The sequence below is a fragment of the Schistosoma haematobium genome, chromosome ZW (genome assembly GCF_000699445.3).
Source record: "Schistosoma haematobium chromosome ZW, whole genome shotgun sequence".
Lineage (NCBI taxonomy): Eukaryota > Metazoa > Platyhelminthes > Trematoda > Strigeidida > Schistosomatidae > Schistosoma > Schistosoma haematobium.
In genome coordinates, this window is record NC_067195.1 from 35,926,655 (window position 1) to 35,952,412 (window position 25,758).

At 32.5% G+C, this 25,758-nt stretch overlaps 1 protein-coding gene across 1 annotated transcript; it reads right to left on the reverse strand.

Moving 5' to 3' along the window:
* Positions 1-9,356: 9,356 nt before the first annotated feature.
* Positions 9,357-25,043, reverse strand: MS3_00003418 (uncharacterized protein). Its single transcript, XM_051211211.1, has 10 exons — positions 24,717-25,043; positions 21,099-21,212; positions 20,938-21,059; positions 18,914-19,242; positions 16,821-16,861; positions 16,720-16,780; positions 15,184-15,355; positions 13,926-14,006; positions 11,792-12,035; positions 9,357-9,619 (listed from the first exon to the last, which is right to left on the reverse strand). Exons 1-10 carry the CDS (start codon positions 24,963-24,965, stop codon positions 9,533-9,535), a joined length of 1,500 nt encoding a protein of 499 aa, XP_051071249.1. The 5' UTR covers positions 24,966-25,043; the 3' UTR covers positions 9,357-9,532.
* Between the last annotated feature and the right edge of the window lie 715 nt (positions 25,044-25,758).

Genomic DNA, 25,758 nt, shown 5'->3' on the forward strand with positions numbered 1-25,758 from the left:
TTTAGACAAAGGGACCGAATTATATTTTGATTTTCTGAAACAGACATTTTGAGATTTTTTGGAACTTCAATACACTAGATGGAACAAACATGACCACATAAATGAATTCCTTCAAAAGCTGCCTGTTAGTTTATCACCAGCCATTCACTTATAAGGTTTCAGTATCTTGGACCATCACGTTCGGTATTCATGATACATAATGAAGTTTCGACCTAAGTGTTGTAATTCTTATCTTTCACCGAGGGAACTTTCGGGAAATGATGAAAAAAGATATAGGCAAGAACAGCTTATACTCCCAGAGGTATTCTTTTTTTAAAAATTGGTTATTATGCTGGATCGAAATCCCGATCCAATCATGAATGTACATTCGCTTAAATATTATGTAAAGAAAGACAGTTTGGTTATTATATGATGAATAGTACTCTTGTTTACACTAATTCGCATCTTACTTGCTATGTAACTGTGATTCACTTTACTGCTAAGTTCACTAAACTTCATATCCGAAAGTCTTTGGTCCGATAAATTAATCAGAATAAAACTTAACTACTGTTCAGTGTTCTCTAATGTTAATTGAGTGAAATGTTCAAAACACAAAATATGCTTAATTTCCGAATCTTCTCTTATTAAGCTATTTGTTTCTTCTGCTTATTTACTAACAAAAGTTGCAAAACGTGGTTTTTGTTAGTTTTTTATTAGATTAGTTATTGAGCCGTTTAATTATGATGTATGAAGTAATGTAATCACTTAAGTGATTGTGCTATTTTCCACTAATCGAATTCATACTCGATTAAATTCAAAACATGATATGTTAGTCACAGTAAATCCTAATAAATTATATAACGTATTTCTGAAAATAATTTCAGAATACAATAGCTTCTTACTGACATACCGTGTCTAGGCTTATTAATGGTTGGTAAGGAGAGATATGTTTTGGGCTATTTACGTGATTATTTTTTTGATTTTGACTTATTCTGTACTTCAGATGTTTTTCTTTGGCAGCAATAGTTAAAATCCAATAACTCCATGCTAAGAATTCAAAGTAATGAAAGTCATTTAAATATTTTCATATTTGTTTGTAAGAAATTTGTTTATCAAGTTAAAGTCAGACAAGATTACTAAGAAAACACTGAAAAGAACGTTTAATGAACTTGACAGTAGAGTGACGTGGTATTAATAAAGACTCATTTGTGTAGTAATTATTAACTAGAAAGCAGTAATTTTTCAAACTGTATAAAATTAGTTCCAGTCAGCAATAAAAAGTGAAATCTTACGAAATCAGATAATCGCATACTACAAAACACTTTCAGTATTCTGATGAACACACTTAACTAGAAAAAAAAGACATCAATATTGTTAAAACAACTTAACCATGATAAAATATATACTAAGAGAATATAGAGCTTGAAAAGTTTTTCCAGGTCATCAGCTTTCTAAGTATTTATCCATTTACATTTCCATAGATTATTTGAGTGGACACAGATAAGTGTAGTACTTAGTTATTAGTAGACACTTTTAGGTGTGAAATGTTCTACCTAAAAAGAATAAATAAATCCAAGTACTCAACTGCTCATTATTTATCATATTCAACTTTAACTGGTGGGTAGTTTTATTCACTAATATTTTAAAGAAACTGTTATCTACTAGAACTCAATACAGAAACTCTCTTCTTGGCTTAGATAAAACGGTTGAATGACTAATATATTTTACATCGGGAACTTTGATTTTAAATTCATTCTTTACTTTACAAACCATAAGTCACATATCCGGTGATTGTAACCGATAACTTGTGTGTCAACAAATACATAATTCAGAAAGTAGTTCTTAGGTCTTATGTCATCGATGAATAACTTGGAATTCCCATATGTAATTCCAAGCATTATATAGCTACAAATTATATTTATGAAGCATACTAGACTTTTATTCGTGATAGTGTAACTCACTTGTAGGTTTTTTAGCCAAAAGCTTAAGTAAATAATTAATACTTGGGTTAAATAATGTATACAACCGTCTTTAGTTTCCTGAAATACCTGATTTTATTCTTTGGAGGTAGAAAAACAGGCATAAAAAGATTTATTTCGTCAAGTACACATCACCTGCGAAACCTAAAGATCTTCTTTTACACATTAACTTACCGAACTTTTCTTAAATTTATTCTTGGATGAAACTACTAGAGTTGTTTATGTGTATATTATTTTAATAGTTATCATAGTGAGTTTAGAAAATGGAAAGTATTCCAACGTTTTCTAAAGGCTGTGTTTGATTTTCAGACATTTAATTAAACACATATTTTGTAGACTTCGCAATCATTAATGAATTAGATTGAATACTGAAATACATGAACTACAAATTCTCCGAACTCAATAGCATCCAATCATTCGTCATTTTCATTGACTGATTATAAAGTCATGTGTATGGTCCTCAGTCGGAGTGTCGCAAAATTAAACTGAACAGCTTTTCTGTTCATTCTTGTTTCTAACGATGTGATATATCTTGCCTTTGAATTCCTTATTACTGACTTGATATATATATATACAAAAGAGCTTAATCAGAGACATCGTGGTTGCTGGCAGTATGAATCGAAAAGAATATACATTCTTCAGATATCGATTCCTGAACTGTTAACATTTAACTGGGCGGCCTGCTTGAATATCTGGGCAACCTGTTTCTGCCATCTGATTATTTCAACAAGTTATCTGGTTTTTTTGTTTGTTTAAACTTATAATTATGTCCATTAATCGCATAACCTATTCAGGCGCTTTTATGAAACGTTTACGGCCTTTTGCTCCACAGATTACAAAAAAGTACTATAAAAGACATCGTGGTGGTTGGCAATATGCGTTAAAGAGAATGATTATTAATCGTATGTCGATTCCCGAGCTGCTAAATTCTAACTGTCGATCACTAATCAACACAGTCGACTATCTGCAATTCCTACTAAGTCAAAATATGTATCGTAATTGGTGTCATCACAATTCAAGAATCTTGGTTAAATGATTTACAGGATGACTGCCTACGTGATTTCATTATTTGTCGTCAGGATCGATCAAACAATAAAAAGAGGTGTGGTGGCGATGTAGCTACGTTTGTAAACATAAACTGGTGCCGATCTTCGTTTGTGTGTTTTAAGTTTTCAAATGATTTTATCGACTGTCTAACTCTAAGATGTCGTCCAAAACATCTGAATTAATACAAGTACGTTTATGTTACCAATATCTACGTGACTCCAGACTGCACATCATCTGCGCTATTCATTTTCGCTGATGAAATCACTGAGTTCGCTGTTACTGCCTTCAGTGATTCACTTGCAGTTGTATGTGGTGATTTCAATTCATGTGACTGTAGCTTCCTTACGTCACTAGGTCACCAAAACGTAGTAGATTTTCCTACTCGTTTGGATGCTCATTTAGACTTCGTTTTCATTAATGATGTGGGTATATATGCGACTCGTAAACGTGCCCCATTGTCTAGCTCGGATCACTGTATAATTCGTGTTCTACATAAAGTATATGGAAAGTACGGGAAGAGTACACTCTTACATCAAACCAAGAAAGTCAAATATAGGAATTACTCAGAAGAAAATATCCGAAATCTGAGAAACATGTTTCATACGACTAACTGAGAATTATTTACAGATGACTCACTAGAAAACACTACTGATGTTATCACTTGTTACCTTAAATTCTGTTCTGATATTTGTTGTCCCACTGAAACCATTTTTGTAAGTTTTGATAGGCTTACATCTACACAACTAAAACGACTACGGAGAATGAAAGAAAGAATGTACAAGGAGAAGAACTCTAATGAAGTTCGTAAGCTAAATGGTCTGATAAACCTAGAGATTAGACGTCTCAACTGTATGTTTACTCAAAAACTCTTGTCTTGCAAAAACTCTCCGAGTATGTGGAAACTCTTTAAAGAACTTACAGGTGACAGACAGTTTAGAAGCGATAACCAGCTGAATGTTCGTGACTTAAATAAGTCTTTTGTACGTCAGTCATCTGATGTGATGCTCCCTCTATCCACGGGTTTAAATAATAGCTGTGTTCCTACTTTCACTGAGACTGATGTACGAAGATGTCTCCAGTCGCTTAATTCATTTCGATGTTTGGGACCTGATAGTATCCCAAACATCCTTTTTAAAAAGTGTGCTGACGTCCTATGTTATCCGTTCACAGCTATCTTTAACAGATCCTTCTCATCTAATCTCATACCGAAAATGTGGAGAAAGATGAAGATAATTCCTGTACCCAAGAAAGCATCTGGTGATAAGAATGTAAAATTTAGACCTATTGCAATAACTTCACCCTTCCTCAAAACAATGGAAAAATTATTAATACTTCCACTTCAGCCTGGGATAAAAGAGCATATTGATCCATATCAGTTTGCTTACAGACGCAAAAGAAGCACTTTATATGCTGTTACTGTTCTGCATCACAATATAGTGTTCAACTTAGAAAAGGGTCAGAAGTATGTTCGATGTGCTTTTCTGAACTATACTTCAGCTTTTGATTCTATACCAAGACATTTAATTAACAAGTTAATCAGCGTCAACACTGACAGCTGGATAACCAACTGGCTATGTTCCTACCTCTGTGGAAGGGAACAGTACACTGTGTTTAGAGGAAAGTGTTCAGAGTCTCTGCTGCCTCATGAACTGTACCACAAGGAGCTGTTCTTTCACCTCTTCTTTTCTCTTTGTTTCTGCACGATCTGCCATCTTCCACAGAAAACACTTTTGTGAAATATGCGGATGATCTCACTGTATGTATGCCTATCTCTTCCACTTTACATCCCATAGAAATGAATGAGTTTTTGTCTCGTATTGATTGTTGGTCTGTTGGTCATGGTGTCATACTTAATCCGTCTAAATGTCAAGCTGTTAACTTTAGCATGAAACATGAACGGAATCTAAACACCATTTTGAGATCCCATAATGCTTGTACCATCGGAGACTCTTTGATAAACACAGTGTCGAAGGTCAATTATCTTGGTGTCACCTTTTCCTCTGATCTGTCTTGGTCTTCCCACGTTTTATTGTTATCAAAGAAGGTTTTCCGTCTGACCTACTACATAAAGAGATTGCATGCTCTTGGGATTACTCGTCATTTACTCTTACAATTTGTCAACTCTTGCATATTACCTATCATTCTTTACTGTTCTCCATTATTCTTTCCCGGGCTTTTGAGGAAAGACTTTCCTGTATTGCGGAGAGTGCTGAAGGCAGTTGGCAAGATGTGTGGTGAATCTTTCGAGGTCATAAATAATATGGTTGTGGATAGACATTTAAAATCATGCAAACTCCTGGCAGGTGTTATTTTATCAGATACTAGCCATCCCCTTCACTCTTATCTTTCTCCTTGTATATCTTCTACTAGAACGAGACGTAATTACATTAAAATCCATGCACGCAAGCAAAAGTATAAAATTTCTATAATACCTTACCTAGCAAATATACTCTGTGACGAACAGGTTGTTAGAGTTAACCTAGTCAATAACTTGCATTCTTAACATGTCCTTAATTTTAAAAGTTGTACAGTTTTTCGGTTTTTCTTTTGGGTTTCCTACCAATTATCTCTTACTTCCTACTGTCTAAAAACCACTTCATTACAGTGTATTGTGAATGCATCATTTTAATCAAAACATCGTGTTAGACATTTACCCTTATTACTAAGAAACAATAATACACTGATTATAATTCAAACTAATGGGTATTGATTATTATTCGTCCATCAAGATTTCAAACAACTATTACCGTTACTACGTAGAACGGAAATAGATAGTCACAGCTCAGTCAAATAATGAAAGGTAAAATACAGTAACAAATAACTTAAATGGAAGTTTGTAACTGATCAAATGGTGAAATTAAACATTCAATAGTGATAATAAAATGGTTAGTTGTGAAAAATCAACAGTGAGCTTAGATTGACAACCCGAAAAACAATAAATGTTGCAAAATCTGAAATATATTCACAGTAAATAATCAACTATTAAATTTGAAAATCCAATAAATATTATAAGATCACCACGAAAATTGGTGAAAAAGTTAACACGTATTACAGTAGACCTTACGTTTCCACAAGTCGTTCTCATTCAAAGTGTTCAAACACGCAAAAGTATTCTCTTCATATATGAGTGTTACTGGTAAATTTTCAATGCTTGTATAACATCATTCAGTTAATGTTGCGAAACTTATTGCTTGTACTTCATTGAATAACTACCAAAATCAACCAATACCCATAACAAATCTATTGTTATCAGTACTTATTGTATAATCAAGAATTTAAGGCAAAGTGGCAAACAGCTTATGAAAAACATTTGAGTAAATCACTTAAACAAAAACCTTCTATTTTCAATAGATTACGATTGACAATAAGTAATTCTTTATACATCATACAATCCTCTACTTTTAGAGATCTAAAACTCTATTAAATAATAGTGAATATTCCAGTTTGTTGACGAGTTTCTTAAATGTTCTGCTCATTTGATAAATGAAGTAAACGATATGTCAATCACTTTGAAATACATCTCACAATTCGGTTATCAAAAGTGATTTTATGAAGTCATTACACTGATTAATTTGATCAAGATGAAAACTTTTAAGAAAGAAACACTCATTTTCTCAAATCAAAACTTGTTATATATGATCTCTTTCCTTTAGCTAATTGATTAGTCATTGACTTTAAGTAAATACTGATGATAAATACATAAAACATATCAAATAGAAATGGAACCAACGTTGATCTCATAGCAATGTACTATTTAAATATTTAGTGGTTTTAATTGGATCTCAATCATGATGTGCGTCATAAGGCGCTGATTGAGATAGACTGTAACCAAATACCAATATGTACATTTTAAAAGGTATACTCTCTGTTCAAATGCTGTGCTTAGACTTTTAATTTCGCCAGTTGAATAACCAGCAAATCCAAATATATTACTAATTACATTTTCCTTAACATAAGGACTTCAGTTATTTTTGTTCGGCGATTTAAATGTAAGGACATTTGGTTACTTAAATATCTTAAATAGCCTATGTAGTTAGTAAGTAAAATACATGAATAATTGCATTTTATAAGAAAGTATTAAGGAAATACTTTGTCCTTGAAAAAACAATATTTATTGGCTGTTCTCTTGTTTTAATTAGTTTCACTTTTGTGAAAATTCACTTCTTTTTTAGTAATAATAATAAAGAGAAATTTCTCTTTAACTCCTATCTACGTGTACATAGTTGTATCAATGCGACAGTTACGTTTTAATGCTTCTGTTGAACAGTATTTTTTTTATTTTCACAAATTTCAATTTCTCATTTAATTCTCCTATCTGTTAAGTGATTAGTCGGCAAATTGAACTGAATGTATTTTGATTAGATTGAACATAAGGATGAGAAATTTATTTTCGTCACGCAAAAGTAACATATGTAATTGTTTTCTATAGTGACGAGGCACATCTACTTGATTTCATTCACTCACGTTTTTTTTAAAAATAGAAGACGAAATAAAGAATCAGGAATTTCTAAAGACTATCACTTATAATTTTGTTGTGATCCACTGACGAAAATAAGCAATATCGTTAAAACATCAACAAAAATTATCCAATAGCAAATTACTTCATTTCACTTATTAAACAATTATCTATTAATATCAGAAGGGGATTTTGTGGATATTATAGTAATTTCAATAGTTGAGATCATGAGTCAATTGAAGCTAGACCACCATGGAAAACCTGGAAGCACTGGACGGCCGTTTCGTCTTATTGCGGGTCTGTTGTCAGATAGTAACTCATTGATGACAATGATGGTCGTGTTGCTTAATTTCGTGGATTGGTTGAAGTTATACATTAACACCGTTGGATGTCGGCTCAGTGGCCTAGTGGTTAAGCGCTCGCGCGCGAGACTAATGGGGCTTAAGTTCGAGTCTCGCGAGGCGGCATCGTGGCTGGGCACTGCTGATTAGTCCGACAGTGGGAAGAAACGGCCGCGCAGTGCTTCCAGGTTTACCACAGTGGTCTAGCTTCAATTGACTCAGAATCGCAACTATTGACATTATTTATCAATTAAGATATTTAGATTTAATGAAAGTTTTATTAGGTAGTCTTCAATGAAATGTGAAGTTAGGATTAATTATTACCGTATAGGTATCAAAATAAATTTAAAAATAGATTTCCACCCTTTTATTGTTCTAATTTGGCCTAGTCTTTCAGAAGTAGAAAACGATATAAGAAGGTTGAACAAATCCAGATTTTAAAAATGTTATAAAATAGCACAGTAGGTAACATCAGGCTTATTTATGCATGCAACCTACCAATTTAACTGCTGAAAAGCATGTTAAGAGTAGAAGTACGTGATAATTTTCGATATTAAGTGCTATTAAAATATCAACTTGGTAAATTCGTATGTTTATTCAGCAGATTTTCTCAACAATCCTGAATATTCACTAGTCATTAACATAGAGGTTTAATGCTGTTCGAGACTTTTGAAAAAAACAAACATCCAATTAATATATTTCACTACATCTTCCTCACTGTTCAGCTGTTAGAAAGTGTCTGCAAATATTGTGTTTTAATTATTATAAGTAGTAGTGACATTAACGTATACAACTTGAAATTCATTCTGTAATGTAATTAATAGAAAGTATAATGTTTCGTGATACATTCTATGTTGTATAAAGAACAATTTAAATGTAGCGTCTGTGTCAGAAACTAAAAACAAACGTCCCACTAATCATTTGTCAGGTAATTAAAGATCAATTCATTATCAATATTCTTAAACTGTTAATTAAAGTTAGCAAGTTTCTTTCTAATGCTTAACATAAGATGCTTATTCAAGCAAACATTACCACTTATATCGTGAAGTACTGTTATGTTACCTAAGTGAAAAGAATCTTTATGAGTTGAGAATACATTAAGTGGCATTTCTACGGACACTTATTTCATTTATAAACAGATTTCATACACTCCAATTTTTTTATTTTCAGAGAAAACTAACAAAGTATTCAATGAAGATTTGATGTGTGGGCGAGAATGATTGGCTGTCTGTTTAGTCAGATATGTAGATAGTCTGACAAGTGTCAGATGAGTTATATATTCCCTTATTGTTATTACTATGACTCACTCATTACTGACTGTTCATTGTTGTGGAATTGTGCCGGTTTTTGGTGTGGAAATATATTTACGTTGTGGTCAGGATAATCACGTGTTCTTGATCTGAGTAGTGTTGAAGTCCTGTAGAATAGACACTAGGAGGGAATCTAGTGTAGATATTCGTCTAAGATAAATTAACGTCCCATACGTGTAAACGTGTAAACCCAACCATTATAACGTTAGACGAAGTAAAACCGAGCGTTATAACAAGACTAAAATAGAGTATTAAAGATCATTTGTAATTATTATGTCATGTTATTGAACTCTCTACAAGATTACTATTAGGATTTTTGAGCAAGTTTTGTTTTGCTTTTTAAAAAAAAGGAACTTCATTATCACAGAGCAAATAAAAATGGACGAAAGTCCTGAGAGGATAATGAGAATTCAGGTAAAATCATAAAAAGTCTATTACATCATCATTTGCCTTTTGATTCTTTTGCAATCGAACTCTATTCTCAATATCATTGGTCTGTTGTTTTGTCTAAAAATACAATATGAACATATGTTGTAAATAAGCAATTATAAATTTACAAATACGTTACTAGGCTGAAAGCGTTTATGTCGAGCACAATCTATGGTGATTCAATTTCAATGGATTTAACTGGCAAATATATTCATATGTTGAGACTACAAACCATGGAGTTCACTTTGAACATTTTGAGTTGACAGTGAACTTCGACACTTAATATTCCATCTGAAGAGTAATCCTTTTTGATCCTTTCGTATCCACACTCATCATAACTTTAAGATATTCAAGTAACAATTTAGCGAAAATAACATTCGTCAATGGAACTGTTCAATATCGTTCCTATAACTTCAAATCACAAAAATACTACGATTTTGGCCAATTGAGTAAAATCACATGAATTTATATCACCCATTTTTCGTTAAGGATGATTTCAAAGCTTGGATAAAGTGAATTTTGTTTATATGTGAAAATTATATTTGAAATAATATCAGCGATTGAAATTTAACTAATTCCAACGTTTCGTCCAGCAAACTTGTCTTGACTTCTTCAGGGTAATAATCGAAATCAAAATCATCAAAGAAATATATAGCATTTCAACAATTAAATCTATACTTTGTTAATCTGATAGTATTTGGATGCTGACTTTAGTAAATAGAATAACATGAGTTAGTTAAATGTGAATCATGTGAAAAGTTTACAGTGTGAAGATAGCTGACTGAATGAATTATGAGTGTGTATGTGTAAGATTGAATTATTAATAGTTGATATTAGGTGTTAAATTTGTTTTGATATGAAGAAGAAATAAAAGTGCAAGTTGAAGAAGTCCAGACAAATTTACTTGACGAAACGTTGGAATTATTTTAAATTCCAATCGCTGAAATTATTTAAAATATAATTTTCACCTATAATGACTTCTCCATATTCGGTGTCCAACTTTTATCAAACTATTCGTCCTAATATTGACGAATATATGTATGAATTTTGTTTACTTTATATTTGAAGTTAACCGATGCACTGTACAATGTTTTTAAAACTATTTTCCTCATTAATATGAGCCTTAACCTTGCAAATTGAAAGGAAATTAACAACCAATCGTCTATTAAATGCACTTTGTTACCAAATTGATGGCATAATACTTCACTTAAATCAACATGCTCAAGGGACTTAAGGTTGCTAATCTTTAAGAGGCTAGAATCTTCCAGATTCCATGACAAAAATAACTGTAAACATTTACTGTGAAATAACTGTGAAACTCTGTATTATGGAGGAGGTCTTTAAGAATTTAATGTAACAACATTTCCGAATGTCGAAAGTCATGAGTAAAGTGCTGATCGATACATGAACTCAATGATATGTTTTCGAATGGTAGTTGCTCACTAGACAGTATTATCAAATCAAATCTCTAAATGATTAGAAACCAAAGACAAGACCACAGGCTAGATTAATAGGTTTCTTGTATAAAAAATGGCGTGCTTATATACAAACTAAATATGATCAAATGTCCTAGGTGATTGAAAGAAAGTTAATTTGTAGGTCACATTCCCTGAAACCAATTAAGATTTGATCGTTAAGCTTAATTATTTCGTAAGGATATGAAATGATTGTCCAACAAGTATTGTTCTATGGTGAAAACAATCTCTATTTGTCCGACGCTTGAGATTCTTAATAAGAAAACAAATATCCAGTAAAAACGTCAATTTCACCAATAAACTTCCAAGAGTCTGAAGTACATCTTTGCAACTGAATTTATTCCATTTAGATTATTTGACTCTAAAAACCTAGTATATCTCTATAGCTGTAAAAATGTAATGTGTGATTACGCTTAAATTAGGATTTTTTCGTTAATCGATATTAACCGCGAAGTTATTGAAGAGCAAAAACCCATAGACTCCTTAAGATATTTGTGTCATACAATTCATGTAAAATCAAAATCAAAACTCATTGGTTAAACGTTAACCTGAAATGATTGTGTCATTTTTGCTATCATTCCACAAAAGTGTATTTCTTTTTTTCAGATGCTTTTTTTCAAAATTTACACCCCAGACTCTGTAGCACTTTATGCTTTAGAACACCAAGTATAACGTTTCTACATATTTGTACAGTATGTATTTGAACGCCTAACTAACTATAGAAATATACCAAGATTGGAATTTTTTAATACGAATTGGGACAGCTGATACTTACAAGAAGTGGGTTATCAAAGTTGCTTTGACCATTGAACCTATATCGTTCTTGAATGCGTTTCATTTCAGACTGGTTCTCTTCATTTCTGTGATTAAAAGCATTCTCATCATCTTCATAATGAAGGTCTTTCGTAGATAAAACGTTCTTTACTTGTTTTACAATATCCTTTTCTGAGATTTTCATTTTAACAACCACTCCACTATTTTCTAACTTTTCATCATTTGTATTCTCATTCCTTATTTTTCTTCCATAAAAGAAAAAATAATAGAGAGAAAAATGACATCCAGAAAGACATCTAATATCACCTAAATAGGTTGTTTTTACCACTCACTGAGTGAAAGATGTCAACTCAAGGTGATGAAACCTATTTTAGTTGCTTTTAGTAAAAATCCTCACTGACTGACTTACTAACACGTTAGTCTAAAATCGCAAAGAACCGGTTAGAGCCTCCAAGTCAAAAAAACCTAACTAAACGAAAATGGCGTATAAAAGAATAAGAATGTTTGTCTAAAATTTAGGAAATTAGCTAGTGAGTATTTGAAGCTCCATCGACTGATGAATGGTAAACAAAGTATCCATGTGTTGCGATAATGAACACTTTTAACCAAAACTCATAAAAGTTCTTCGTGTTTATTATAACCACCCTTACTTCTTCATAAATGTTGCAATTAATGATGTACAATATAGTTCATAAAAAACTCCAAAAGCTGGAAAAAAATTGGCTATATCACTGCATTTAATAGAGTCTACATATACAACTGACTCACGTGACCCAAGAATCCTACAAAAGTGTTTTGTTTTCTACAAAGAGAGATTGACAGTTAAAGCCCTATACATATCGGTAAACTCAAAAGATATACAATTAGCAGTGTCATGGCAACTAGTAATTGATAGGTAAATCTGAATTTCATGTTTATCCTTTTAATTCATTTCATATTAGGCAGACAACAAAGAAATGCTTTCGTTTGTTCTCATCAATTTATTTGTATATATATACCATGAACAACTATCTTCTTTAACACAACCCCAACTCACATTATTTTGTTTATTTATCCTCATTTTATGCACGCTGTTACATGTTTGGTTAATAACATCTATCAAATTGTGTAGTTTCATCAGAAATCCTAACCAGAGGTGGTATGTGGTTATTGAGTACCTCATATCAAATCTATATATACCTGTTATGTTACCTCAATTTCTCCACTTTTTTACACCAAATTACTCATACTCACTAAAACAAATCTCACAATCAGTATTGTTATCATGATTTGAAGATTTCTTCAGTATACAGTTAAACTCTGAACGATCTACTTACATTTGATAATTTTAATGGTTGATTACTTTCTTTGAAAAAGCTTAAACCAAAATGCCGAGCAAACTGTTAGATTTATTTTAAGTTCAGTCGTCGAGATTTTTACAAATACAATTTTCTCTTTAACGTACATAATACATTTCAATCAAACTAGTGGATGTTTTTCCAAAACATACTAGAATACTAACTGTATTCTCACATAAAAAGGTTAAATTATACGTTTTGACAAAAGAGAATATCAAAAACTAGAAAACTCAAATGAATTCAGTTTAATACTCAAAGTTACTATAGTTTTTCATCTACACTTAGTATTATTCCGGTTCAGTTAACGATTATTTCGAATGTCATAATTCACTGAAATATAGCATATTTTCTTTTCAGTGCTACACACTTACCATATACCACGTCATAACAACATATACACAATAATGCACATACCAATATATGTAGTATGTCTAAAAACAGTGCCTGAACGCTGTGATAGTATGCCTAATAATTCAATAGATCACCCAGCTTTTTGATTGTGATGTTTTAATATCGTTAGAAGGCTTTAGTTAAGTAAATGAAGATTTAATCTAACCAGTGGCATTAATCAACTATGTTGATATAACAGAGATCTTCTATCAAGCACTTTCAGTGTAGTAGTAAATTGAAGTATCTGATATTTATTTACACAACTTGACTACTGAAAAGAATTAGTAAGTAGCTTCAAACTCTCTTAATCTAAAATCAAGGAGTCATGTATAAGCTTCTCCTATAAATTAAGGTAAAATGTAAAATTCAAACATTTTGAATCATTTCAAAAACCGGAAATAATCATACATTTCTGTTTGACACTCATTTTCCCGCACGGCTTTTCTTTGATATTTTTGAATTTCAGCTTCCTGTTCTATTATTTTCTTTCTGATTAGATTTAAGAAAGATTACAGCATGATTCTTATTAGGCTCCTTGTCAAATATCTACCAATTAAAAAGCTACTTACAGTTAAAGAGTAGATAAGATTAATTTCTGTCTATAAGTTGTACTAAAAATCATACATTTAATTTATCTGTAATCTGTTTAACATTTTTGAACAGGTTGTTATATCGTAACTTAATTTACTACATCTGATACATCAAATTTTTGGTTCAATTTACTTATTTAGTTCACACAGTTTTAAGATATCAGTTTATAAAGTCTGTAACCAACGTCTTTTTAAGCGGCACACATCCTCAACTTGACACAACATATTAACTGTGTTGTTATATGATAAATTAGACGAATCTATTGTATACACCACTACCATCTGTTATGCAGAGTGTAAACTTACAAAGAGATTAATTTGATTAAATAGGAAGTTATCAATTGATGAGCTGAGAGTTTAGTATAAAAGTATTCTGATCTTATGAAAAACTGTAGAATTTTATTTAAGTCATCAAATAAAACGTTCCGATTATGATTTTTTTCCTTTTAATTAGTAAACTACTTTATTTACAATAATTAACAAGTATCTGAGTGACCAGATTGATCTAAATGTATAGCGCAAATACATCACGTTTTTCAGATCAACTCCGTCTTCTCATTGTTCTATCGAAATTTATAAAAGAGACTAATTGCTTCAACAGAAGATTATTTTTCATTTACTAAACATAAATAGTAAAATAAAGCAGCTATTGAAAATCATGTTCATTTATATTCTCAATCTCTTTAGCAGTGAGCCGTAATGACCCATTATATAGGATTTTAACCATTTTGCATGATTAGCTTTTTATAGCGGTTTCACAAAATAGAATTATTGTAGTTCTTACATATCAATGATTATAATTCAATAATCATTTAGGATAAACAGTATAATATTGGTTACTATTCAGTGACCGATTATCATAAATATCTCGATCCTATAGGCAGTCATTTTAAGATCAAATAAATCATAAATAATGTTACCTTAAAATATTAGTTCAAACCTCAAGCGATGTGTTTGCGCCATAATGATAAATCCTAACTAGCACTAAATTTAGATCAGTGGCTTTTCATTAATTTCCTTAAACTATCTAACATCAGTTCTTATACACACAAAATATAAAATAGTGGACAACTCACTCCATTATTTCATAATCTTTCTTCATTTTTTCACATGATTCTGATAATGTTTTGTTTAAATGTTGTAAATTAGCAATTTGTGCCTTAGCCGACCCTAATTCACTTACCATGTTCTCATCTCTTTGAACAATTGTTGATACTTTTGGAGCATGATTAGTAACATTGTGAGATACTAAAATAATAAATAATTGGACAGTTTAAAATAGCCCAAAATACGTTTGTTCACCTTATTACGATTTTTTTACCATACCTAAAGCTGAGACTTTAAAATTAATCCACTAAAAGCTTGTAGATTAAATTTAATAATGATAGACTTGAAATATTAGTCAGAAATAGAGAATTTTCTTCACTACTATTCTACAACCATCTAGAGCATCAATACTCAGTACAATTTTATAAAGAGATGGTAATGACTCCTTCATACTAGAGAAGTTACGTGAATCGAACTACTTAAAACAAAAAGGTCTCACTTGTTTATTTTGAAATGATCTCTGGTTTCAATTTCATTCTCTGTCTACATATACTGAATTATATTATTGTTTACAATAGATCATAAAGTGAAAGAAATTATTGGGGGTTTAATAATGTCTAATCCTGCCTTTGTGCTTATCTTCAACTGCAATTTTCACTAAAACACGGAAATACATACGATGAATCCTAATATCCATTACATGGACCTTTCATTTATCTCCGTTTTATTTATACCAAAGTGTACAACTAGGAGGGAAAGTGGTTAACAAGTAGAAGTGAAGCCTGTGTGTTACTAAGATGGTTACAATGGTTTGTGATCAGTTTCATCATATGTCGACCTGTTAAACAACGAACATTATTTATCTAACAGACAATCGAACTATCCCTCTTCTAAACTATGTGGAACTAATGTCATTTAAATGATCCCAGTTTATTCTCTAAGTATCCGATAGATGGAAATCAATAACGACGAAGCTTTCAACAAATAAACTATCCACAAATCTTTAGGCAATACTGACAATCTCTAAAACGTTTTTCCTATTGCGTCAGCATGGTAGATAAAAGTATTTTGTCCTTAACCGTAATGCCAATCCGATATAAAAACCACTGCTCATTCCAAACTTATGATTTATCAACGAAAAATTTTAGACTTGTTAAATCTCATCCACAGTTAGTGGATATTGAAGAGTATCCCTAAAGTACTATATTCTATCAAAAACATGCACTTTGTTAAATATAAACAGTCAAATACACATTTAAAAACTACGAGAACATCTCTAAAATTTTGATTTCAAAAATTAGTGCATTCTATAACTACACTTCGTTAGATTCTCGAAAGTTACTCTAATTAATGCATGCCATTTAACCTCAGAATAATGCAACTTGACACTATACTAACTAAGAAGCTATCATTCACAATCTCTCCAAAGTTTTAAACAATTTCAGGATCCTCACATAGTGTGGTTCCTAAACTTTATTTTATAAACAGGTGTTAAGGAAACTCCTTAAGCTAACAATCAAACTATTACAAAGAAAACTAAAAAGATTCAAGGAAAATAAGCTTACCAGTACTTTCAACAATCGTGGCCACCAAAAGATCCTCTGAGGACGTTCTAAACTTTCCAGTCTTTCAATAAAAAATTAAGGTTAGTAAAAGCCTGACACACCTGCACATTACACTCATCATCCTGACAAGCACGATAAGGAGCTAAAAGAAGGAATTTAAAGAAAATCAAAAATCAAATATTACTGATCATATCTTTCAATAAATTCATCTGATCATTAAGTGGACATGCCAGATAGTCTGCACTTATTTGAGATCCATTGATAGATCATTTGTCTGATTTCAACATATTATGTTCAATGCCTAAACTAAGCACATCACGATGTTGTGTCCTTAAACCTAATGATCATATAGGATTCCTTGACTGGTGTATCTTGATCAACATTCAAGACTTAGAAATGACTTCCATAGCTATTCTGTGGATATATATATTGTAGTGAAACTAATATGTAGTGAAATTGGTTACATTATAGTTTAAAGCAATTAGTCCCTTTGATAAATTTCTATAGTGCAATAATAAGAAGATGAAGATTATCAGAACTATGTGATATATTAGCGCAATACATTCCGAACAATCTGATCACCCATACAGTTGTTAAGATCATTTATATATAAAAATAAAAGGTCAACTAGTCACAATTGATTGATCACTGGGTGGTGATCAGTGTCATGTGTGTCAAGTGAAGCTGGGTGACACGGGATTGAATCCGCCAGGGAGCACCAGTTCCCCCAAGATTACAGATATACCTTGCTGACGAGTGCCAAGTAGCACGAAACCTGGGTCCAGGGTTTCCTGTCGACTACCTCCAACCACCATCTAGTCTCAAAATGTCAACTAGACTAGAAATGGAGGGCGAGAAGAGACAAGGATAATAAATGATGTGATAACATTTTGAAACCTCATCACTCTGGATAATAAGCTGATATTACCAGGGTAAGTTTAAGGTGAGAACAAACTGTTTTTGAATACACGGAGGGGGTTTGAATTTTCGTATGGCTAAGGCTTCAATAAACCTATTACAGTTTTATACAACACCACAAAAGCTGAGTTAAGATCAATCTTATGACCTGCTTCAATTAGGTGTTTCTAGTCTAGTTGACCTTTTATTTTTATATATAAATGTTCCCAACAAATATATGGGTGATCGGATTGTTCGAAATGTATTGTGCTAGTATATCACACAGTTATGATAATCTTCGTTTTCTTATTACATTATAGTTGTAACAGGTTATATAGGCTATTCTTGTTTTTAAGAAACTCATTTTACGAATTTCCATTTAACCTCTATTTATTGGTAATAATTTTAGTGAAGGTTGAGTTTCCATAGGTCTCGCCCTTTACTGATCCTAACTAGACAACCAGTGAAAACCAAGAACCACTGAACAACTGGCCAGTGGAGACTGACCATGTTAGATGTTAGACAATTGTTCACCGTTGACAATGAAAGATGGCTACTCAATGTCACAAACTGATTGAAGTCAGGCATGTAAATCATGGCATAATTGCCCAACTGTTTAGAGGTTAGGCGCTCACACGAGAGATTGAAGGTCCTGGGTTAAAAGCGGGGCCACAGATGAGCACTGATGATTTCCATAATAGAGCGAAACAGCTGTCCAGTGCTTAATGGTTTTCACTGATTGTCTAAAGTCGTAGAGTAATTTCTAGTTGTTGGAAAATAAAAATGTAGTTAGTCTTTCCGAAAATTTAGGGCCTTTTAAAATTTACATTCGTGCAGTAAATATGAACTTTGCTTTACATGCTTATCATTGTTGGTTAACGAAACAACCCATAAAATAGGATCCAGATAATTACGGATAAAAGTTTATCTCAGTCAGCAAGGATATAAAAGGTAAATATCAAGAGAATTAAGCAATCTATATTAATTGCTTTACTACTGGTACTCGGAATAAGTCTTAGGTGTTTTCACTAAACCATGTAACTAGGAGCATCAATACACTAAGCATTATTAATATTAATCTTGAGTCCAGGTCTCATACCTGCCAATAGCTGCCACTAAGAATGGTAGCCTTTAACTTCTGTGCTTAATTTTTCAGGTTTAAATAACTATAGTAGCTTCTCGGAGCTTACAGATACTTGCTTTTTAACAGCCAAAAATAATTTTTTCAGTGTTTCTATGGCCCCCTGAAATCAACTGACATCAAAAATGAAATTCCGAACTCACTGAAAAGACTTACTGATATCCTCTTTTACATCGTTCGATGACAAATGCCTGTACAGCTTTTGAATTTTGTTTACTAAACAATGGTTCTTCGCTATCAACTCCTGTTTCTGCTGATCTAAATCTTTAATCACTCTGCCCAGTGTTTTAATTTGAAAATTAGATTGATTGTTTTCACTGGAAAAACTCCTTTTCGGTTTAATAATCGATTGTCTTTTTTTCTCTGAACACTGATCGGATAATATATGATTTTGTTCTTTTAGTCGCTTAATTTCTGCAAATGCAGTCTCCAACTGTACTCGCAACTCTTCAACCCGAGTAAATTTCATGTCTGTTATTAAGCGGCTTTAAAAAATTAAAGTGAGGATTAGAGCATGAATAATAACTAAGTCCATAAATGTCAGTAAAAAGAATTCTAATTAACAACTTGGAAGTTAATCTTAACCAACCATTTTAAAACTCTGATCATAACGTAATTACAGTTAACAGATAAGCTTAGCGAGTTTTGATCTCATACATTAATGAAATTACTCATCATCTTACGTCCAATGGCTAAGTCTCTTCGTGGCTCATTGTTTCAACAAAGTTACCATAATTAATAAGCATCCCATTTTGTGTTAAACGTCTTACTTATTGTTGGGGAGATCCAGAAAACCCCTCGAAAAAAAGCCAAGAAAGGCTCTGAAAACACTGAGAGGCATCTTATCCAATCAGCGTTCACTAGAAGTTTTGCCGGAAATATCTAGAAGTTGGAAAGTTACATTTCGAGTTTGTGATTGGATGATTAACACACTGCTACTATGTTTAGTAGCATTCTAGAATTTTCGGGAAAATCCAAGGACATCTAAAATACTATAAAAACCCTACATTTTCTGTACATAAATGAACCTTCGGAGTAAAGTGTTTCTTACATATTTTGCGCCCTTTCTCTCGTGTTCAAGTCTCTGTGTAGTTCTAGCTTGAGGGTTACTAGAAAAGTTTGGGAACCGAATATAGCATTCAATTGGAAAGACTTATCACTTATAACAAGCGCTTTATAAAAATAAGTTGCATAAAGTTACAAATGAATCCGACTTATAACTTACTAGCAATTAATATCTTGAAGTAATTACTGATAAAAACAATACTTGTATTATCTTGCGTGAATATTGTGATGCAAGTAAACCTAAATGACAACCATCAAATAACACGAAACTTATGCTCTAGTTCTATTACCAACTACTAATACAGATATAATTACTCTTTCATAGAATGGAAATATTCAAGCCTCTTATATGCACATCACTTAGTAGCTTTTGTAGACATATTTCACTAAAACAAGATCAGTCATACAAACCAATTTTTTAGTGTTCCCAAATTCCAGTTGATTATGTCAATTAATTTGAGGTGGAAGATTATGTCAACTTCATGGACTAAAATACGTCTTCGGTTATCAGTCATTATCTATTTCGTTTACGAGTTTTAGAATTTGAATCAATGTCAGTAAATATGACTGTTAAAGGCTGTTATAAATTCTAAGCTAAATTAATTAAGTTACGTTTCTAAAATTAAACGTCTTTTTTCAGCATACTACTTATTTTACTCTGCGAGTAATATTTATTAATTTAGCCAATACAGACTATATTAGCCAAAGATACACAGAAGCCGAAGTTACATCGGACAGTTTATTTATTATACCGTCCTAAACATCAGCAGATCAAATCCTCAAGTGTGGAAGCATCAACCACTGAACCTCGAAAGGGTAAATCGCCCAACAAAATGACCAGTAGGTAATGCTGGAACTTTCTGTCGTTGTGAAATTTTAAACTAGGAAAAAACAAGTATCCCATGTTCCTTATTTTTCATCACTCTTAAAAGGAGTTAGTTGTGGCCATTTTCAGGCACATCACTTTTCCATATCTGAATGAATTGAACGGGCATTAAGTATATTTCGAAATGTAACTCCTCCCTTTCATAGTTTTGGCACCCACTTGAGTTAGAAAATTACGAACATTCAAAATTAAACAAGATTCACTTCATGTTTGCATAGTGTCATCTTACTTGTACTGAGAATCTTTATCTTGAAGTTGGGTCTGCAGGTTGAAAAACTTTTGATGAAGCAAACGAATATTTTTAAGTGATTTCTGTTCGTAGCAGCCTGCATTCTGGTTTATTTTTGAGCTCTAATGACATCGAAATTTTAAGGTATAACATTTCTTTACTTCAATAGGATTGACCAGAATTGTAAGTTCATTCTCTGTTTTAACCAGATTTTCTTTTAAAATACGGCATTGTGCGTTTAGATCTTTATTTTGTTTAGTAAGTAAGGCTACTTTCTGTAATGAAAAACAAAGTTTTCTCCTAAAATGTTAATAAATTGACACCTTATTCAAAAAAATATTACTAGATGTTTTAGTGTGATTCTGTTTAACCAACGACAATAAAAATAAATGGTGGACCACTATAAACTAATGGTGATTGTAAGATGCCAAGTTCAGTAATTTATTCAAATGATTTCCTTTCAGTAATCAGAGTAGAATACAACGCAGTTCAAAAATTCAAGTTAACAAGAAAATTTATGGTTCTTCAGATGATTTATAAATTTTGATAGTTGAATTCATGCGTCGATGAAAGCTAAACCACTATGGAAAACCTGGAAGCACTGGATGGATGTTTCGTTCTGGTATGGGACTCCCCAGTTGTGTGCATCGATGACCCCGCATGCGGAGCTCGAACCCATGGCCTTCGGTGTTGGGGACAAAAACAACTATTTTTTTGAATAGTTGATGAATATACATTTTGGCAAAAATATTCTCTCCAGTAAAACTGAAAAAGTTCATTACCAAAATTCATATTCATCCATCAACCAACAACATGATCTTTCTATTTAACTTTCCAGATAACTAAATAGCATTGGCAAGACTATAATTTATGGACGAACCAATTAGTGATAAGACAACAGGTTTCGGATTTTGGCGCGAAATTCATGCATCCAGTTGGCGAAATAGAGTTTTGGCATTATAGCTGATATCAGTTCGTGAGCAAAACTCTGAATCTATTTCCTAACCTTAACGACCAAATGCAAATCATAATTCTATTTCCTCATGTCAGTTTATAACCGTCATTTGGTCCTGGTTATTAGGTGGACACTCTCAAGGTCACTTCAGCGTGGCCATAAATTATAGTCAGTTCTGTTGGGGTCCGCGCGACAACTGAGACCGGAGATTGAAGGCGTTGGGTGATATGACTCAGAATCGGTCACTAACGTGGATACACTCACTGTTTATTGTCTTCCACCAGAATTCGAGTTCCTTTATTCTTTCGCAAATCCCTCTCCGGTTTGTCCTTCCCAGCAATATTCTTAATGTTCGGTTTTCCTCAAAATCGTTACTGCTAAGTTATTTCGATTAATCCACTATTCAGCCTTTTAAATAGTTGTAATCGCTCGGATACTGTAATAATAAGATGAAAGTCATTCGAACTATACGATATATTAGTCCAATACCTTTTGAACAATCTGATTATACATATACATCTTAACAACATTCCGATCTAAAAATAAGAGATCAACTAGACGACTAGAAGGTAAGTGGAAACAAGAATAATAAGGAAAAAATGTGAGGATACCATGCTGAATAATACTTGCCTGATAACAAGGAACGTTTAAGGTAACAAGAAACTGTTTTCAAATGCATGAAGAAAGTTGAAATTTTTGTATGCCACTAGTGTACACACTAAATAACTTTTGTACAAAATAAGAGGCTGATTTAAGATCAATATTATTAGCTGTTCTATGTACTTATCAAATAAGAAAGGTAATATTTGTCATCTTGTCTCAACACGCCATTTGATTTTACTCACTTCTGTAGCTATTTTGGTACATATTCAGAGACCCCGTCTGCTCTTGCAAATGTGGTATGACAACTTCAGTCAACATAAAGATATTCCAGGCCCTAATTTCACCTTGAATGACCTATCTGTAATTTTTAATTCTACATTTTGTCAATAATGAGACTATTTTACCATCCAAATAGTATTTGACGTTTGTCTTCTACTTACCTTACTCTACAAACACTTATATCCTTCAATAAAACGCTATTAGCTTAAAATTATACAAAGTTTTTATGAGAAACTTAGCCAATATTAATGTCTTCTTTAAAATAGCTAGCTTGTTCGATAAATTTTAACACTAATGTTCTCCAGCTGACCATGTTCACTAAAGATTTAAAAGAAAAACCCTTTAGTTTAACTCATCCCATGCCCATATAATAATTTAAATGTTTATGTGGAGCAAGGTATACAGGTTTTGTGATGCATATTTTACCCATAAGAATTAAAGAACATAACCCCGCTGGACTAAAGAAAGACAAAAATGGCTCAACCAGAAGTGCTATAATCAAACACCTTGAAACACGTGTCATTCGATCAAAAATGACTCAAAGCTCAAAGACATCTACAAGTTGAGTAGAAAGTTTTCAAAAGAGGTTGTCCTCTGTCTTTTGAACACTGCCGAAGCATTTTTATTCATTTAGAAAAATCAGAATAATGTGCACAAAATAAGGTTTTATAGCCTCTGCACTGACCATTGTTCTAATCTCTCGTAGGTCTTTCTTTCCTTCATTCACAGCCACTTGCTTTCCTTCTATTTCCTTCTTTATGAACCTTTAAGCCCCCCGAATAGTTTGTTTTTGTTTGTATGATCTTCCTGATTACAGTTCATTTCAATTTAAACATCTTATCTCATAACGCTGAGTATCTCTTTTCAAGTTATAACTCTTTATCTATCCTCATGATGAATAATCAAACTCTCAATAACAAAATTATTATAAGTTCCCTTAATGAAAATGACAATTTTATTCCGTTATTTATTTTATCTCACTGTCAACATGTTTAGGAAAATGTCCACCATCACTATTATTGTTATTATAACCATTTAGAAAATAATTATGTGTTTGAGATTTCATTTTGAGATCGAAATCTCCGCAAAGAGAACTTCAGGCTGAACAAATTTTTCTACTGTTATGTCTCACTGGATGCATTTCGCTTGGTTGTAAATGAATTAGAAAAATTAACAAAATGTACAAGGAATAAGGAATGTTGACACAACATAGCGCAAATTCATCACACATTTTGGACTAACTTCGTCTTCTCATTCCTCCACCAAAAAAGGATAAACCTATTCCAGGTGAAAGATATGACTATAAAAATCAGAAAAAAATACATTCAGCACGCGCACCATAAGTAGAACAAGAAGCATAACATAGAATTTACTATCATCACCATCAATAATATAATGAACTCTCTTCTATGTAAATTAAAAATTAAACATGTCAAGAGACTAAGTGATCCTGTTAATTGTCCCTCAAATTCTGAGTAATCTGAAGAAACGATCAGGAAGACAATTTAAATTGATTTATGTGACTCACATCTGACAGATGTTTTCAGTTTCTGAACGTAAATCAGGTGATAAGGATTTTTCGGCTACTGGTTTTACGATTCTTGTAATTAAGAAGCTTTATTTATCTGCTAAGCCGACGAATTTTCAGTGCTGAATATTATTTAAAGCATGGGGATAACTTTGTTTTGTGCTTCGGAAATCTTACTGTGAGCTGACGATTTTAGTTAACTGAACTCAGTTGAAAGTAGGATAGAAAATAGCTTAAGGTGATCAAGTAAATTAGTTTAGCTTCGTCCAAAATAAAATATTTTCACATTTGCTGTGCGACTTTTTACATGTGTAAAGACTTTGAAAATATGGGGAACTAAATTGTATGATACATTTTGGTTGTTTCAATAAAAGTATTTTATCAAGACTCATAGTTATTAAAGTTTTCTCTTACTTTTCTGAGGATAAGAATCTCATCCAAACAATCATCGTTACATTTGGATATCTGACAATTTGTACATTTAGCAAAAACTCCATTTGTGTTACGCATAGCTGAATTTCTTATGTAACGCTTATCAGGTGAATTTATCTGTTTTCTCAAAAAACTTTCGGAGATTTTATTTGAAAGTTCGCTGTTTCCCTCTTCATTGACTGATTTCGACAAATTGTAAGCAGATGATCGGCGTAAAACATTTCTGTCCATCTATTCCAGAGATTTGTTTCATCAACACATATTCAAGTATTTGTGGTACGCGGTGTTTTCCTGGTACATAGTGAAGTCAAGGACATCAAAGTACTGTATTCAACATCCAATCCATTTTCCTTCAATATATTCGATAATTTATTTTAACCACTTAATGTAAGTCAACTTTAACTCTATCGCCGCAAAATGATGTAATGAAGCGAAAGTCTGCGGAAGTATTTGGAAATAATAAGGACACACAAAGCTACTCACAAAAAATAAGTTCAAATGGTTCAAACGGTTGTGGACGGAATGGAAGAAGCTTTCACTTAACAGGCTTCCGTGTCTAGTAGCAGGGGATCACCAAAACCTCGATGCAGGAGCCTAGGTATGTTAACAATAAAAGAGGAAAAAGAAATTGGTAAATCATAGTATGATACTATCCTTAGTCCTAAAGAATAGATCAAGTCGCATCTCAAAGGACTCCTGGGAAGTCGCTTGAACTAGCTCAACCGGCAGCGAATTCCAGCATCTAACAACCCTTCAGGAGTGGGGGTTGTGTCTACAGTCTGTTCTCCTATGTTGTGTCTCAACTTTCTGCGAGTTACCCCCTAGATTTGTCTTGAGGCTCAGCTTAAGTAGGTGTTTAAGAGGATGTCCAGAAGTGTTAAGGATACTGTAAGCCATGAGAAGGTCACTTCGAAGACGTCTATACTCTAATGGGTAAGGGTTAAGTGAATGGAGGCGCTCTTCATAAGGTTCAAATTTGAGTCCTCGAACTGATTTCGTGGCTCGCCGTTGGATACGCTCCAGG

Bases quoted from the DNA above. Each gene is read 5' to 3' on its own strand.
- MS3_00003418 (XM_051211211.1), bottom strand. From the start codon at position 24,965: ATGGACAGAAATGTTTTACGCCGATCATCTGCTTACAATTTGTCGAAA. The intron at 16,781-16,820 runs GTGTGTCAGGCT...TTTTATTGAAAG, and splicing joins ATGATGAGTGTAATGTGCAG to ACTGGAAAGTTTAGAACGTC. The intron at 15,356-16,719 runs GTAAGCTTATTT...TTATTATTTTAG, and splicing joins CACGATTGTTGAAAGTACTG to TATCTCACAATGTTACTAAT.